Source organism: Adiantum capillus-veneris, chromosome 23 (assembly GCF_014529385.1).
Source record: "Adiantum capillus-veneris isolate H3 chromosome 23, ASM1452938v2, whole genome shotgun sequence".
Taxonomy (NCBI): domain Eukaryota; kingdom Viridiplantae; phylum Streptophyta; class Polypodiopsida; order Polypodiales; family Pteridaceae; genus Adiantum; species Adiantum capillus-veneris.
In genome coordinates, this window is record NC_140953.1 from 133,407,417 (window position 1) to 133,424,481 (window position 17,065).

The following is a 17,065-nucleotide window of genomic DNA, read 5'->3' on the forward strand; positions in this document are numbered from 1 at the left end:
AGTTCAAAGATCGAGGAACCCATGAAGCGGTGTGGATAGACGAAGAATTCTTCAAGGATTATCCAGAGTTGTTGGCAGACTACAAGGAAGCCATGCAGCTCGGCACCAGTACCTCACTTTAAAAAGGAGGGGATGTCACGTGACACATCCCAACCCTATGTGTCTGTGGACAAGCTACACCATAGCACGGTTTCCGTCAAGTCCATTCAAGTTAGATTAGAAGTGATCTGGCACTTTTGTGAGTCTATTCGTAGACCGTGCATGCCCAGTCACTCAGTGTAGATGCATATCCTCTAGTTGCACATTGCATAAGCATAAGAATTTCCATCAGATTTGATCAAAGTCAGTTTGGGGATTTTTCAAATGACTTTATCCCATTTTTCCCTATTTTGACATTTTTCACTTATTTATTACGTGACTTTTGTTGGGTACTCAATAGGGAAAATTGGGTAAGTTAATATATAAGCAAACCCAAGTTAGCACAAATTGGCAGATGAGCAAAGACACGGCAAGCTTCCCCAAGCAACAGGTGTCCCACCGTCTCTCAGCAAGACTCCCCGACCCTCAGCCATCAACGTTTTCCATCCTCGCCATGACGAACCTTTCTCTTGGCGTTTTATCCAGATCAGCCCTTGCCAGCCATCCCTCATCGCCTCGCGTTTTCCCCCCTTCAGCATACCATAGCTAGCGTTTCTGGGATCACTAAAGCATCAGCCCCTTGCAGCGTTTTTGCTTCAAGTGTTCTTGCGTTTTTTGTCCACAATAGAAGATCTGCTGCCAGCGTTTTTCTCAGCCCAGGAACAACTCAAAAATGCAGCCAAATCAGCAGCTCTACCAGCGTTTTTCTTCACCAATTCAGCTCCTTAAAGGACAGTCAAATTCAGCCCGACAAAACATTCATTTACAGCCTTAAGACAGCAGTAGAAACAGCCCATTTCAGCCCCGAACAGTCCATGAAAATCAGCAGATAGAAGATCCCAATTTTCAGCCACGAAGTCGTCGTCATCGGCATAGTCCCATTGCATCAGTCCATTGCATTCGCATTGTACACCTTTGTGCAATCAAAGATTAGACCACTCTCGCCGACGAGAGTGGGGCCTTCGGAGGAGGGTTTTACAACCTCTCGGTATCGTATCTTTTCTCTCTCCTTGTCTCAGTCTCATTCACTTGCACGCACAGTATCCAGTCACTTTGTTCATGATCATAGCACTCTCCCTAAGACGGAAAGCTCTCTCTTTCCCTAAGAACTAAAATGAACCTTGAGCAATAAGGATCACTAATCTTGAGAAAATATAACATTCATTCCGTTGCACCTTACACTTTGTGTTCCTTAAGACCATTTGGTGCCATGAAGATGGAAAGGTTCATGCACCACAAATATGCTTCAAGCACACAATAAAACTTGGCTTGGCCTCAATCCCAAGACCTCAAACACCTTCAAAGGTGGAGAGAGCTAGCGGGGACTCGGGAGTGACGATGGTGAAGAAGGAGTATTCTTATGAGAAATAAGTATTCCTCTTACATTAATTCACTCATAGAGCATAGCACGGCTTAGTAATGGAGATGGAGAAGAAGATGAGCATGCTTGGAGCTTGGTACTTGCTTGATTTGCATTCCATGGTCAAGTGTTGTTGGTGTAGGCATCTCCACTTCTCCCGCACATGAGAAGGAGACTCTCACCTCGTGAATATGCTTATGTGAGGTGCAATCATTGATTTTCCAAGAATACATTAGCTTGAAGGTTATTGGTCCATTATAATAGGGGCTAGCCAATGAATGTATTTCTTCATATCAAGCAAGAGGGTTAGTCTTGTGACAAGTGTCTTTTATTCCCTCTTTGAAAAGAGAGCTTAATTCTTTAATTAAATGAAGCTAAATTTTTATTGGCTCTCAAGGAAGGCTAGCCAATAGGATTTAAGCTTGCTCATGGGTTGCTTAATTCTCATTGGTCCCCTTGGTAGATTGTCCAATAGGATCTAAGCTAGCTCATGTAGGTCTCAATTATTATTGGTTCTCTTTTTGGGCTATCCAATGAGGTTTAAGCTTTCTTTCATAAATCTTAATTCTCATTGGTCCTTCATATTGACTACCCAATGGGATTCATGCTTAATTGTGCGCAGCTAGGAGCACGACATGTGTCCTTTATGCCTTAAGTGAAAAGGTGAGCTCCCGTGTGTGTGTGTGTGTGTGTGTGTGTGTGTGTGAAAATTAGGGCATCACAGCAGGCAAAAACATCCAGATACAAGCCTTGCTCATGCATACCAGTGCATGTGCAACACCATGTGGTCGATCATCGCACCGTTCTCCTAATTTCTTTGGATTAAAGGATTTATTTGTGAATATAAATTAGCATGAGTGAGACTCCACCTCCGACGGAGAGGTGGAAAAAACAAAGAGAAGTTATTTAAATCCACATGCACATGTATGGTGGTATATGAGCAAAGGTAACATGGACAGAAGCAAGCGAGGCACAAACCTGGAGAAAATGTGTATCACGTCATCAAGATTGTTAGAGGTAGCAAGATGAGAAATGGATGGGCATAGCTTTATTTATAATATGTTCAGATGCTTGATCGATCAAGAAGCAAGAAGGGGGGATTAGGTTATCATTGGACACAACTTTAGGGAGTCCGTGTCCTCCTCCATGTAGAGCCCCATGGAGCTGTTGTCACAGGAGAGTTGTTATATAGTGCTTCATAATAGACCCACAAAACCAAAATGCAAGCCTTGCACCATAGTACTATCATTATGCAAGAGGTTAGTGGTGGCCACCCTTCCTTATTTGTGTTGGACTCCAATAGAAAGTATTCATCATCTCCTTCTATGTCTTTGATCTAGCAAGTTGGTAAGTCGCCCCTTCCTTGGCCAATTGGATATATGTGCAGGAGTTGGCCTCAAACACCTTGGTGTCAATATAGAAAACCACACTAACATCAACGAGGGAAAGGGACGTGACATCAATGCACTGGTACAAAAGAGGAGCCTTGTGTTTTTGAACCCAAAATATGACGGGTAACCTCCACCCTGTGGAATGAAGAATCATTTGGTATCTTTTTAGCACTAAATGTAGATTGGACTCAATCTTATATCTTTAGCTAGCATGGTAGTCGTAGATCTATCCACATTGCCCTAGTTGATTGGTTGCTCTCCATCTACCAACATATATAATAAGTTGTTGCGCCTTATGTGCTCGAATTGCCGTGCTCATGGAAAAGCTTGCCGGTTGGGGATGCCTCTTTGTCGTACGAAGGTACACATAATATTTAGTCCACTTACACATAAAAACAATAAGGACATTTAGACTACCCTAATTTTCACACAATTTTAAAGAAAAATTTTAATGCTTTTGCTACCAGTGACGTGTTGTGTCAATTGCATGCATGCACCATCCACGGGACTCGGGTCTTAGAGGAGCTGAGTTGCCCCAGGGACAGTGGGTTTAGTGTGAGCGTAAACCTCAGCACCAGATCGCACTACTTTCGTGATTAGGAGTCATCGCAAACATAGCAGAAAATATTGACCGGCTTTCCTTTCCTGATTGGCTACACTTTTCCTACGATTAAGGAGAGAACCCGCTCAGCTGGAAAATAGCTTAACCCCTCCATTTCTCCCAGTGCTAGCAACGTTAGATTTCTCTTTCAATTTTTAAGGCTGAGCTTTCGGTCTTTCTCGTTTTAGGCAAGGCACTCCCCCCCCTCACCCTGCTTTTCCCGGGTGCGACTCTGCTCTTAGACGTGTGTCATACTGGGCAGGCAAATGCTGGCCATGCTGAGGTGGCGGGCTCTCATTTGCGAAGGAAAAACGAAAAGATGGCCTGCAACTACAAATGGGGGGCAAGAGAGCCCGGCCAACTTGTGAGGGAAGCAGCCAACTGCAAAAAGTACAAGCACGAAAGTACTTTAGAGAACTCGAGCCCTCCTCATCAGCCTAATTTGCGAACGGTCTACCACTTGGCTTTAGCTGGTTTGCTGGAAAACGTGGGCGCGGGAAAAATCATAACCCAATGTGACTGCGTTTGCCTGGCCACATTCCAAAAAGTGGTGTGGCCACCCGCCCCAGTGTGACCTGGCCTTAGGGTGCTTACACACCGACTGTCCAACCTTGGGCAGCCTGACGTGGATGCCATGTGTCGTTGTGTGTTTGGTTGCGCATAAAAAGGAGCGCCCAACTTTAAGGGCAGCCAAGACCCCCTGTCCAGGTTTTGGCGGGGGTTGAACCATAGAAAACGACATCCAACGGCAAGGCCTCAACCAAGAGGACACGGCTACACATTGCTAGCTAAGCTTGATACTTAAATTATACATTTGTCTTGAGCAACGTGTGTGTAAAGCATACCCGCCCATCGCGAGAATTTGATGGGCAAGTTGACGGCTGTGTGTAACAGGCCTTAGTTACCAATAACGGACTAGTTCTGTTTTGAAATTTGAATGTTCATTGTTTATGTTCTCGCCACGGTGATCAGAGAGATGCTCCACTGACGTTGAGCAGAGAGCGCGCGTAGCTTCCAAGGTCTACTTACCAGCTACCGCTGCTTTGAGTACCGAGCTTGCTGTGGATGATGGACGATTGCGAGGCACCTCCTGAGGCAGATCGCCGTTCTGATCCTAGCTTACCGCAAGGCGGCCTGTCACAAGGCCCTCCTCCCGATCAGGCTGATCCTTAGCCGCAAGGACTTCCTCCCGATCAGGCTGATGACCTTCAGGCTGATCAGGGAGATCAATGCAACAATGTGCTGCTGTACTGGATGAGAAAGCACAGTGTCGGCGTACAACGAAATCCTCGCAGGCCTAAAAAGGAAGCAGATAAAGCGACGCTATACATTGAAGAAGAAGTTTCGGACAATGATTTAGACCGCCGAGTCGTTGACGTTGACGAAATACTGGTCCAAGCTTTCAAAAGTCAAGCAGCTGAGTTCGAACACGGCCAAGCGGTTGAACAAGAAGCAGCTGGTAAATCTCTCAGTACTTCTATCTGATCTTTTGCTCTCTCTTCTAGAACTCTTGTTGCTTAACGATTGCATGCAGGCCACGGATCCATTCGTCTGTCATGATCTCCTCGAAGCGCCCGTTTCCAAGGTGCGGTTGCAGAATATTTTCCCTGAGGAGATGGCCGAGCCAGAAACAAGAAAGACTAGCTTGGTGGACTACTCCTCTAGTGAAGAAGACATTAATGGCGATGTAGAGAAGAGTAGGAAGCCCTTGGAGAAACTGGTTGATTATAGTTCTACCAGTGAAGAAGATCAGAAGGGCACATCTCTAGCTACGAGAAATAGCTATAAGAATTGCTTGTAGTTTTAAGTGAACCAATTTTTTTCTGAGTGAAGTGTTGATTACAGTTCTACCTGAAGAAGATGAGAAGGGCGCTTGTGGGAGATGATATGTGCAGTATGGTAACACAAGCTGCAGATCAGTGCGAGTCATATCTATGCAGCATCTGAGGTTGATCCCTTTTTTGCTATAGTTTAGTTGAAAACAGAGACTTCAGAAGCTTGGATTCTGAGCAGGGACACTTGGTTCTTCGCTTTGTTGATCTACAAGAATTTTATAACCGGCACATGCTCCTCTTTGTCCTAGTCACATCTTTGGCTAGCAAGCCAGCAACTAGGCTGTGTAAAATGTTATGGAGATTGGCGAACTAAGTGCTTGTCCAATGTCAGTGTTTCCTTGAGAGAAACACAACTAACGAGATTTGTATTAATATAATCTCCAACAAGTGCCCTTCTCATCTTCTTCAAGTAGAACTGTAATCAACACTTCACTCAGAAAAAAATTGGTTCACTTAAAACTACAAGCAATTCTCATAGCTATTTCTCGTAGCTAGAGTTGCGCCCCTTCTGACTGGTAGAACTATATTCAACCAGTTTCTGCAAGGGCTTCCTCCTCTTCTCTGCATCGCCATTAATGTCTTCTTCACTAGAGGAGTAGTCCACCAAGCTAGCCTTTCTTGTTTCTGGCTCGGCCAGCTCCTTAGGGGAAATATTCTGCAACCGCACCTTGGAAACGGGCGCTTCGAGGAGATCATGACAGACGAACGGATCCGTGGCCTGCATGCAATCATTAAGCAACAAGAGTTCTAGAAGAGAGAGCAAAAGATCAGATAGAAGTACTGAGAGATTTACCAGCTGCTTCTTGTTCAGCCGCTTGGCCGTGTTCGAACTCAGCTGCTTGACTTTTGAAAGCTTGGACCAGTATTTCATCAACGTCGACAACTCGGCGGTCTGAATCATTGTCCGAAACTTCTTCTTCAATGTACAGCGTCGCTTTATCTGCTTCCTTTTTAGGCCTGCGAGGATTTCGTTGTACGCCGACACTGTGCTTTCTCATCCAGTACAGCAGCACATTGTTGCATTGATCTCCTTGATCGGCCTGAAGGTCATCAACCTGATCGGGAGGAAGTCCTTGCGGCTGAGGATCAGTCTGATCAGGAGGAGGGCCTTGCGACAGGCCCCTTGCGGTAAGCCAGGATCAGAACGGCGATCCGCCTTAGGATCCGCCTCGGGAGCACCAGAAGTTTTAGACCAAGTTCTAATGAAGAGAAAGATATTGATAAAATCTTCTAGGTAAGAACTCCTAGTTTAACACGTGATGAAGCTGGTCGTATTATTTTGTTGGTTTGTAACAAAGAAAATGAAATTCACAAGCTTTGATGTTAAGTGTGAAAAAATTAAATCATTCGAAACTAAGTTTCTCCAGAAGTGAAATAATTTCACACGGTGAGAAAACAATTTTTATGAGGTGATGTTATAACAAAAGAATGCTAACATTTTGTGGTTGGAAAAAATTAAATCATAAGAAAGTGCACGTTCTTACTAATCTTCACAACTTAGAAATGTGAAGTTTCCACAATTGTACCAACATATGATAGCAACGTTTTGAAGCTAGTAAACTCATTAAGAAGTTCACTTTTATCAAGATACAATTGTCAAGCTGTAATTCTATCTTTGTTGTTTTGAACATTACGTGAAGTCCAATAATACAAAAATTTGAAATTTTGATTAATTTTTACCTAACATATCACATATCTGATGTCAAATATACACGAAAGTGGTTATGAGTCGTAATTGCCCAACCACCACCATTTCACATAAGGCTACTGAGCGACAAGTCGAAAAAGTCCACAACATGCAAACGAACCCGGGACAGGCTTTTAAGGATAGAGTCACGTATCCTTGAACAACGATGCAGGGCCACCCATAAATGCCACTAAGAGGAAGGGAGTTTCCACCATCCCCCTTCCCCTTCACGGGCGCCACCAAACCGCAAACCCTTGACCTCTGCTGCAACCAAGAGGGCCTAGGAGGGATGGCCTCCACCTGATCCAAAAGCAAAGGGGGAGGGCACATATGGGTTTGCGCATGCCAAGTCGAAGTTGTTGTACCCTCATCCTCGAGGGAAACCCGACTCTATTGAGAAAAAGCCCATCAAACAACGCCTCCCCATCAGCTCGACCTGCCCGAGGACCTACCACTTCACTACCCTACTGTAGGTCGCCCAAGGCCTCCCTGCATGTGCATGGACCTCACAAACCGCAAAGAAGAAATAGAAGAGCTCCCTGGCAAAACCCTAAGTTTTTAAGCTTTGTAAGTGAACTTTTATCATGGGAAGATTTTCATTAGTGACAAAATATACCATTTTGATATTGTATAAAAGTACTAAAACGATTGGACATGTTTTCGTAATTAATCGGATTAAACTAAATTGTTATCAATTAAATCGTTATAAACCAAACAATTAGCCTTTCATATGAGAAATTGTAGATTTTGTTGTATAATTTGGTTTTAATTTTTCTCACCGCTTCAATAAAATATTGGAAAGGGTTATATTAGGAGCACGAACAAAATCACTAGTCTTTTCCAAAAAAAAAAAAAAAAAGTAATCACATCAATAGAGTTAACCTTGTATGTCAATGCAATCTCCATGAGTTGAAAGAATACCCAAACATTCATATCTTGAGCATCAAAGAAACAAACGGAGCACTTGATAGCTCATGAGAAACCTCAAAAAATAACCACATCATCTTTGAATATGCTCAAAATCACATCCACACTTAAGTATGCGCAAAATTGATGCGAAAAGGGAGTTGTCACGACATGACTCCACAAAGAGGAAGGCATCACAATTCTATTTTTGCACAATCTTGATCAAGGTAGTTTAATAACTTGTGGCACATGCGGGGCATGTACTAGTACTAAAAGATGACAAGTTAATTCCTTCTCATATAAGTGATATATCCAATATCTTGAATTTTCAAACAATTGTGCAAAGATTAATTTAATACAAACACATGAACAACATGAGGTTATCTTATAAGAAAACATTAGCCTTTCACATAAAATAATCCTAATAAAGTACTTGGATTTCAAGAACTGTCGGTGCTAAAAAAAAACCTAGGTTTCATCTAATTACACCCTAAAATTTTTGAGATTTAAAGTAAATTTTAAATTTGAAGGTGAGAAAACCTACAAACGTTAGAGAAATTTAGTGTAAAAACCTTCAAAAAATAGTCAACTTATCTCCAATATTTCTCATTTGTAGGTTTGCAAGGTTTTGAGAAAAAAAAAATTGAGCACTACGAACTACATGTAAATCCAATTAAGTACAAGAAATGGTTGAAGTTACTAACGTTTTACCTATGTAGAAAGCCGCATCACTAATGCGATCCTTCCATATGATAAACTTGACCGGATATTTTACAAATTTTGACTTCTAGATCTTCCATCATTTGAGTGTACTTGAGCGAGTACCTTATCCAAATCTAGAAGGCAAGGACCAATTAAGTAAACAAAATGACACTTTTTTTTAGCAAGTAGATACTTTGATATCAATATCTCCCACTGCTTGCATCTTTACACTATGTTAGTCACATAATATTGACAATTGTCTTCTGTAAAAGACAAATTTCACAACGAAACTTGGAAAAAAAATAAACTAAACTTTAATCTTTTTTAAGAGTACATGCCTTTAAGAGCAATCTAACAACCACAAAGATCAAGTGAAAAGATAAGAGCAATCTAACAACCACAAAGATCAAGTGAAAAGATAAGATCTTGGACATTAACACTTCATTTTAAACCAAAACCATACATAGATTAATAGTTCTCATATGGCTTAGAATTGTATACACAAAGGGAAGTATAAACCAAAATACAAATAGACCTTGCAATTAGTACTTTTGTGACAAAAACAACTCATCAACAAGCGAAGTCTTATTAAAGTTGTTCACTTGACTACTATGAGTATCATTCACTATCATGCAAGATGCATGAGTTTGAGATGGCAATAGTGATAAAGACAATAGTTATGTACACATACAAACATACCTTTAAAAACTTTAATAATTTACTTAGTCATAATATAGTGCCTCAAAACAAGAAATGCTTGTACAAAAGCATAACCTCAACCCATGGCCAAGAAACTTGATCTAACTATCTCAATTACAAATCTACAAAAACAAAGCAAACGTTAAGCCAAAAACTATTGTATAGAAATTATGAGTTTAAAATTTAAACTACATTAAACTCACAAAAATGCAAAAGGTTGCATATTACAAGAACTCGTGAAAAGAGAGTGACCACATACCATCACCACATCCAGAATAAAGATTCAACCACATGCTAAACAAATATTTCATATCCAAAACTATGATACTTCAAAGTGTCAATCTGTAATATAGGCAACGTACCATGACTGCAACCAAACTCTATACAAGAATCAAAGATATCTGCTTAAAATCGAGAACCAAATCTCTCTCTCTCTCTCTCTCTCTCTCTCTCTCTCTCTCTCTCCACACACACACACACACATGCATGCGTGCATACATACACATACACAACGTGTCACAAGAGTATCTATGCAACCATTGTACACTCATGTCTTTTATACACATGCATGTGCGCGTATGCATACACATACACAAAGTGTCACAAGAGTATCTATACAACCATTGTACACTCATGTCCTTTACACACATGTACGTGTCTACATACACATACACATACACATACACAGACACAAAGTATCACAAGAGTATCTATATAGCTATTGTACCCTCATGTCCTTTACACACACGAACGTGCGTGCACACACACACACACACAGAGTAAACTTACCATTGTAGCTACAAACAAAATGATACATCCTAAATGAGGATGAAAAAAGGTGCAGGTCTATACTTAGATACGAAGGATGCAAAGACACCAGCAACAGGATATCTAGAATGCTAATGGATAACCTTCAAATACTCTGTAAAAAGCTACATGCAAGAGCACAACAACAAGAGAGGATTCCCAAAGACACAAATTGAATTCAAACTACAGTAGCAAACATCAATAACTAGGAAATACTAGTATAGCTCACCATTTGAAAGGGTCGATTTTGCAATGTCTCATTGGCATCCATCGAGTACTTCATTGCATTCTCATATTGTCCTGTCAACAAGGAAAAAGACCAAAATAATTTAAAAACCATAAAGAAATTACATGTGTTTCATTACAAGCTCTCATGTAATAAAACAAGTTAGCCTAAACCAATCTAACTTTTCTTATGAACCTTGTATTCCAACCAATATAAAACCATAATCAATCCACAAACTTGACTAGACATATAAACAAGTTATATTTTCATGTATGAAAACTAAGCTATAAGAACATTTTTTCATTAGGAAAATAAGTTTGTCTTACCACATTTAAGCATCCTTAAATCTATACCGAATTGCTTTACAAATTGTACCGTTAATCCCTTCAATATCAACTGATACTAATGGAATCCAGCCTGACAAAACCTTTAAGCACAGATTCAAATCTCTCCATGTGTCTTCTTCTTTGAAACCTCCCATTCATTGTATGTTACTTGGCACATCAGTCCCAATTTGACTTTCTGCGACTCATGAGAAATATCTCGCACAACCGCATGTTGAAGGGTGCAAAAACTATTGTGTAAGTTTATTAAAACAATGTCACAAAGTTCTATCCATGGTGGAGGATAACCAGGAGATCCAAGCTTTGTTAAGCTCTTACACAACTCAAGGTCTTGCATTTCATAGATGCCACAATCTCCATTTTGCCGATCGGGTAGAAGAAAACATTTGTGCTTGATATTAGAGATTGGCATTATCTCCAAGCATTGAGTGTTGAGACTCATAGCTGAAATCACTTTCATTTCCGTGCCTTCATTTCTTGGAAGACCATTCAATCCTTCACCGTTGTTAGCAAAACTACCAACAAAGAATACACCAATGTTTCCATGGCTTGCATGGCTGAAAAACTGTTTTATCTCACATAATCTGTTACCTCCTTGGCTACAAAATGTAATCACCTGCTCTTCGGCCTTATACTTTTCTCCTCTCAAAAAGACCTTGGTAAATGTATCCAATTGATTGGTAACAAATCGCATCTCCAAAAATATTGAAGGTACAATCTCTCTGCATCAATAATGGTCCTAAATTTCCTCTTATGTGGAATCACCAACACTCCCTTGTTGTCCAAAATTTCTTTGCATGGACAAGGCTCTAGAAGTCCTTGAGCTTGAAATTTTAGTGTGATTTTCTCAGAAGATGCAACAAGCACACCTTTTTTGTGCCATGAGTGACACAAAACACCAGGATCTTTGTCGAATAGAATACCTTCATGCTTTTGCAAACATGCATGCACGGTTAAAAGAAGTCGTTCTTGGGGTTGCAAGCCATCTTCTTCCATCAACATATTTTGCGGAGTCTTTGTAAATAGAACCCTACAATGGTAGTGAGCATAGCTCATTTCATTTTCCTTGTTGTTTGTCGATATTGCTACAAATCCACTTACATTTCTCTCATTCATGTAGCACCATATGCCATCATGTCCACTATTTCGTAGTACATCATCAAGCATTTCTGCACTTCCTAGTAAAATTTCACATAAATAATCTGTTAAACACTAGCAAACGTGTTCAAGACTTGAAAAACACAAATTCAAGATATATCCTTACCAGCAACATGTTCCAAAGGAGAAGAGTTGGGTCCATTACTCTCCTCTGATAAAATACGCCAGTTACGTGTCACATCCAATGCCTCTTGTGACCATCCATAAGACCTTGTGTAGTTATAAAAGATATGGCCAATATCTATTAAAAGTAATCCAAGATTCTTCAGCTTCTTTTGGATGCTTGTCACAACATTTAAAACATGGGGTAAACACCACATTATAAACTTTTGGTGCTCCTTAGCCGTAAACATGTTATTATGCTGGCTTGGGGTGATGGAAGGCCATCGCCCTTGGTGTTTGAAGGACTTCGAAATTGCCTGACTAACTTCTTTTGTGCATGAATCTATGAGTTTATTTTCATTGTTGCTTGAAACTTCAAAAATACTCTTGGTGTACTTCTTGAAAAGATTTAGGGTGAGAATGTGCATGACATCAAAGACTAAATCCCTGCTGATGTCAAACCCATAAAGCTCGTATAGTACCCATCGACAAGATTCACCTAACGACAAAACAACATCATACTCATAACATGTATTGAAGAGTTCAATTGTATGAAATAATAAACATATGCTAAAAATAAAAAATTGGCTCCACGCACATATCAAATGCTTAAAATCCCATGTAGCATGCATAAACAAGATTTACTTACCTGTAAGTCCAGCATTTGCAAGTTTCTTCTCTTTGGCCTTCTTTGTTGACTCACGCTTTGAGAGGCCTATCGCTTCATACATCTCACCAACCTTCCTTTTTGGAGCTGAATATCGACCTTGAAATCTGTTTTTATCATAAACATAAAATGGAATTCTCCGATTTTGTTCTACCTTACTTGTCATTGGACGATCTCTACGTCAACCATTCTTTCCACCCTCTTTCAGCAATCCAAGTTTGCATAGACCAGGATGGTCTCCTGCCCAAAACATCAACAAGGCATGCAACTTGCATCCATCGCGGCCATTCTCAAAAATTTCATTCGCAATAAGTTCAGATGGATAGCAATATTTCACCATAAACACATCCAAGAAAGCTGAAACTAACTCATCTATTAGCGGTGTCAAAAAATATTTCAAGATATCTCCATGTCGTTGTTCTAGTTTAATCAAACTAAAAGGTATAAAAAGAAGAGGTAAAGGGACAATCTTGCTTCCCTGATTTGCATTGACAATTGACATCTCCAAAACTCCAACTTCTTTTTGCTTTGTAGATGCCGCCTGGAACCCATCCCAATGACTGATTACAACAAAATTCCTCGGGTCACCCTTCAAAATGCAATGATCAATGTCAAGTAAGTTCATATACAAGTAGCTTTGTAAAATGAAATGCCATGTAAAGTAATTTCATCTTGTGAAAACATATTTATGATGCAAGAAAAAGTGATACTAAATGCTACTTCATTGATAATAATTTAAACATATAAGAAAGAAACTTGCCTTTGTCAATTCTTGCTCCTTTTGAATCCAACACTTGCACTTGGTGCATTGAAATCGGTACTCCTTTTCTTCAGCATGCCAGCCATGAAGAAGCTCCTTACTTTTCATAAAGAGAGGAAATGACTTGTAAATCTTTTGACACTTGTCATTTTGGCATACAATTGGAAGCTCCCAAATTGCATTTGGATCCCAAAACTCTCGAAACATTTTCACCTTCTCGCCGTCCCAAAGCTCTTTCACATTTCTTTGTTGTTCTACACTATTTGGCTCCAACCATTTTCCCCTTTCTTGTCACATAGCAAGAAACTCGTGACAATTTGTTGAGCTTTGATATAAAAGTTTCAATTGATCCACAAAGGATATGTAGTCAAAAGGAACCATATGCTTGCAAGACTTTCCACATGTATCACAAGAGACAGAGCACATATTGCAATCATACTTGGCTCTACAAAAATCATTGGAGCTTGATGGACAAATACACCTCCTTCGATTGAAGACTCTTGGTTGGTGGCTACATTTCTATGAGCCCACACATAATCGCCATCGTTTGGGTTCAAACATTCCCAAAGAACGATACCGAAACAATTGCTCTAAGTTTTGAGCAATGGGCTCTATAATCACTTTCTTCCCATTACATAATAGAAATGAAGCCAACGAGATTTCTTCCTTGTTAGAAACTGATCTCCTTCCCTTACAAGGTTGTACACCTGAAAACAACATTTTCAATATTTTGTTTTGCATCGCAAGTGGGGCTCTAAATTGATCCCATAATGCTTGCATATTTGCAGTCCAATCTAGCATTTTCCTACTAATGTCAAATATATCTTCACCACCACCTGATTGGGCTTCATCATCATCTCCTTGTTGCTGAGAACATGAATTATGTTTGGTGTGCCCATGATAAACACTACCAAGGAAATGGTCTTCTAGATTCTCCTCAATAAGAAACAATGGGGCTTCAATGTTTGATTCCATATGTTATGGACATGCGTGTATTAAAAACTTGCAAAAATGAGCATCACACAAACAAATAAATAGCTTGAACTAAAGCCACAACATTTATATCCACATGATGGTAAAATGAGCATTCACTAAGAAAATAATAGATCAAAATATGGAGGCAGCATACACAATTGCATGTTAAATCAATGGCTGATTCCCATCAGCTTGAAGAATGAGGTAAGGACAAAGACGGACCGCAACCATATCAAAAGCTATAAGATGCCGTTGAAGCCAAATAAATAGTTTGAAAGATGCTAATGAAGTTCGAGTTTGAGGAGCGATTGCATTTGCAGATAGGTTGTAAAGTAAAACTTCTTCCAAGTAAGGAAACTTTTAGGAGAGAACATACATGTCACCATTAGGAGAGAACTTTTTGTGTCACGATTGATCCGATCGGCAATACCTACAAACTAGTAACGATCTTGGAGGAGATGCATACAAGACAAACCAATGCATGGTTTAAAAATCCTCAGTTCACATTGTTAGACAAATTGCATTAGTAAATGAATCCTCCAATATACATGATCAACATGGCACAAAGATGCTAATAAGATTTATGGGGACAGCAAGGATGATCATCATGAGGACAAAGGATCATACTAATGCCACATGCATTCAAGATGCAAGCAAAGATGCTCAAAGTTAGGGAGGAGTCCTCTTGTTACATTTTCAACATGTAGGTTTTGCAGTGCGTGAACCACCTCTTATGGGGGTCACTTATTTAATAAGTGACTTGGGGAGTAATTTAAGGAATCGTGGGTTGAATTGACTTTGCTCGACTCAATAGGTTGACACCTATATGAGGAGAGGGTGGGCGTCAGTTGAAGGGGGAGGAGAAGATAGGGAGCTTCTCAGTAGAACCAACGTTTTCAGCATATAGTAGCAAACAATTTTCAACCTTTTCTCAGCGGTAGAACCAACATTTCAGCATCAACCTAGTCAATGTTTTTGTGCTCACCTTTTAGCCCTTAGTCTCTTTGTACCCATGGCATCAGCCTCGCATATACCGCAGCAGCACCTCAGCGTTTCCAATTTTCAACCATAGCACCGTCTTCGACCTCTCCGTCTTTGACACAGAACCATCATCGACTTCAGAACTGTCGTCGACTTCACCATCTTCGACACAGAACCATCATCGACTTCATCGTCATCGACAAAGACCCTTATGTCTTCAACATAGAGCCCGCAGTACTCCGACATAGAACCCGTCGTCGACATCTCCGTCTTTGACATAGATCATCAGTACCCCGTCATCGTCATCGTCGACATAGAACATTAGCACCTCGTCGTCGACATCATCGTCTTCGACATAGACCCATTAGTACCTCAGTACCCAATACCCAGCATCAGTATCCATTAGCATCAACATCTCAACCTTTAGTCATTGTATCAGCATTGTGCATGAATAAAGAAAGTACTTGCTTTGGCAACAGAGCAAGGAGGCCCTTGAGGGTTGGGATCCAACATCCCTGTGTCGTCTCTCTTATCTCTCTTTCTTTCTATTTGATTGAGTTCTTTGAAGTGAAGTAAAGCAACCCTTGTGTTTGTGTGTATCACAAACTGGTGATGTGGCTGCCTAGTACACACACACCCGCCCTGGCACACAGTCCCGGTGGCTGCTCCGAAAGACGGGCTGAAGTGATGACATGGAACTGTCGTATGGTCAGCCCCACATTTTGCGGTGGAAAAAGCGAAAAAGCATTTTTGTACAAAAATCCGCTTTTTGCAGCACTGTTTACGGCAGACAGTAGTAGCCTTTGACTTGCTTTAATTTACGCGAGAGAGAGAGAGAGAGAGAGAGAGAGAGAGAGAGAGAGAGAGAGAGAGAGAGAGAGAGAGAGAGAGAGAGAGAGAGAGAGAGAGAGAGAGAGAGAGAGAGAGAGAGAGAGAGAGAGAGAGCCTTGATGCTTTATTTTGAAAGCTTTTAACTTTGAAGCTTTTGGGGCTCTGCTTTTGGCATCCCTTGTAATCTCTTTATAAGTGTGGGCAGGCCTCCCACTTCTCAGAGCATCTGGACGTAGAGTCTGAGAGTGAGAGCCTGCCACTCCCTTGTACTTTGAGTTGGAGATTAATACAAAAAGAAATACCGAAAGGGGCACCATTCTTTGGGGCCAATATCTCTAGGCACGGAACTCCGTCGAGCCAGTGTTGAATCAAATTGTGAACTGTTTTGAAGTGAATTCCTGTCGTGTCATGGTAGATTCTCAACGTGGAGTGTCCAAGTCTGTTATAGTGGTATCAGAGCACGGATGATTTCTCTTCTACCGGAAAATCCGATCCTTTTTACGCGGCACTTATGGATTCAAGAAAAGGACAATTGACTTCTTCGGCATCCGACGATGCGGGAAGAGATCACGAAGAAGATTCACGTGAGTACAGCCCGCCTCGGCCTACTCAAGTGGAGCTTGAAGAGATGGAGCATCGGAGATTGATTGACAATGCAACAAAGATGATGCTAAATTTTGTGAAGGACCCAAGATTTGCAAAATTTATGACCCAGACCGCCTTCGATGAGGAGCACTCACAGTGGCAGAAAATCACAAAGCCACCCCTCAAACTGGTGCTCAAACAACTCCTACGCCAAGTGTCACAAAGTGATGATGTAGCTATCGAGAGCAAAAACCCTAATTTCTTCCAAAAACCCTAATTCTTGCAAACCCTAATTTTTGGAAACCCTAAC

At 40.8% G+C, this 17,065-nt stretch overlaps 2 protein-coding genes and 1 pseudogene across 2 annotated transcripts; 1 reads left to right on the forward strand and 2 right to left on the reverse strand.

Moving 5' to 3' along the window:
• The first annotated feature begins 4,744 nt into the window (after nt 1-4,744).
• Nucleotides 4,745-5,291, forward strand: LOC147428610 (uncharacterized). The gene is made up of 2 exons (XM_086496862.1): nt 4,745-4,949; nt 4,996-5,291. Exons 1-2 carry the CDS (start codon nt 4,745-4,747, stop codon nt 5,289-5,291), a joined length of 501 nt encoding a protein of 166 aa, XP_086352988.1.
• A 512-nt stretch (nt 5,292-5,803) lies between these two features.
• Nucleotides 5,804-6,323, reverse strand: LOC147428611 (uncharacterized). The gene is made up of 2 exons (XM_086497366.1): nt 6,119-6,323; nt 5,804-6,072 (listed from the first exon to the last, which is right to left on the reverse strand). The coding sequence occupies exons 1-2, from the start codon at nt 6,321-6,323 to the stop codon at nt 5,804-5,806; spliced, it is 474 nt and encodes a 157-aa protein (XP_086353492.1).
• Nucleotides 6,324-10,683: 4,360 nt separating this feature from the next.
• On the reverse strand, nt 10,684-12,789 carry LOC147428612 (uncharacterized; annotated as a pseudogene).
• Nucleotides 12,790-17,065: the final 4,276 nt, after the last annotated feature.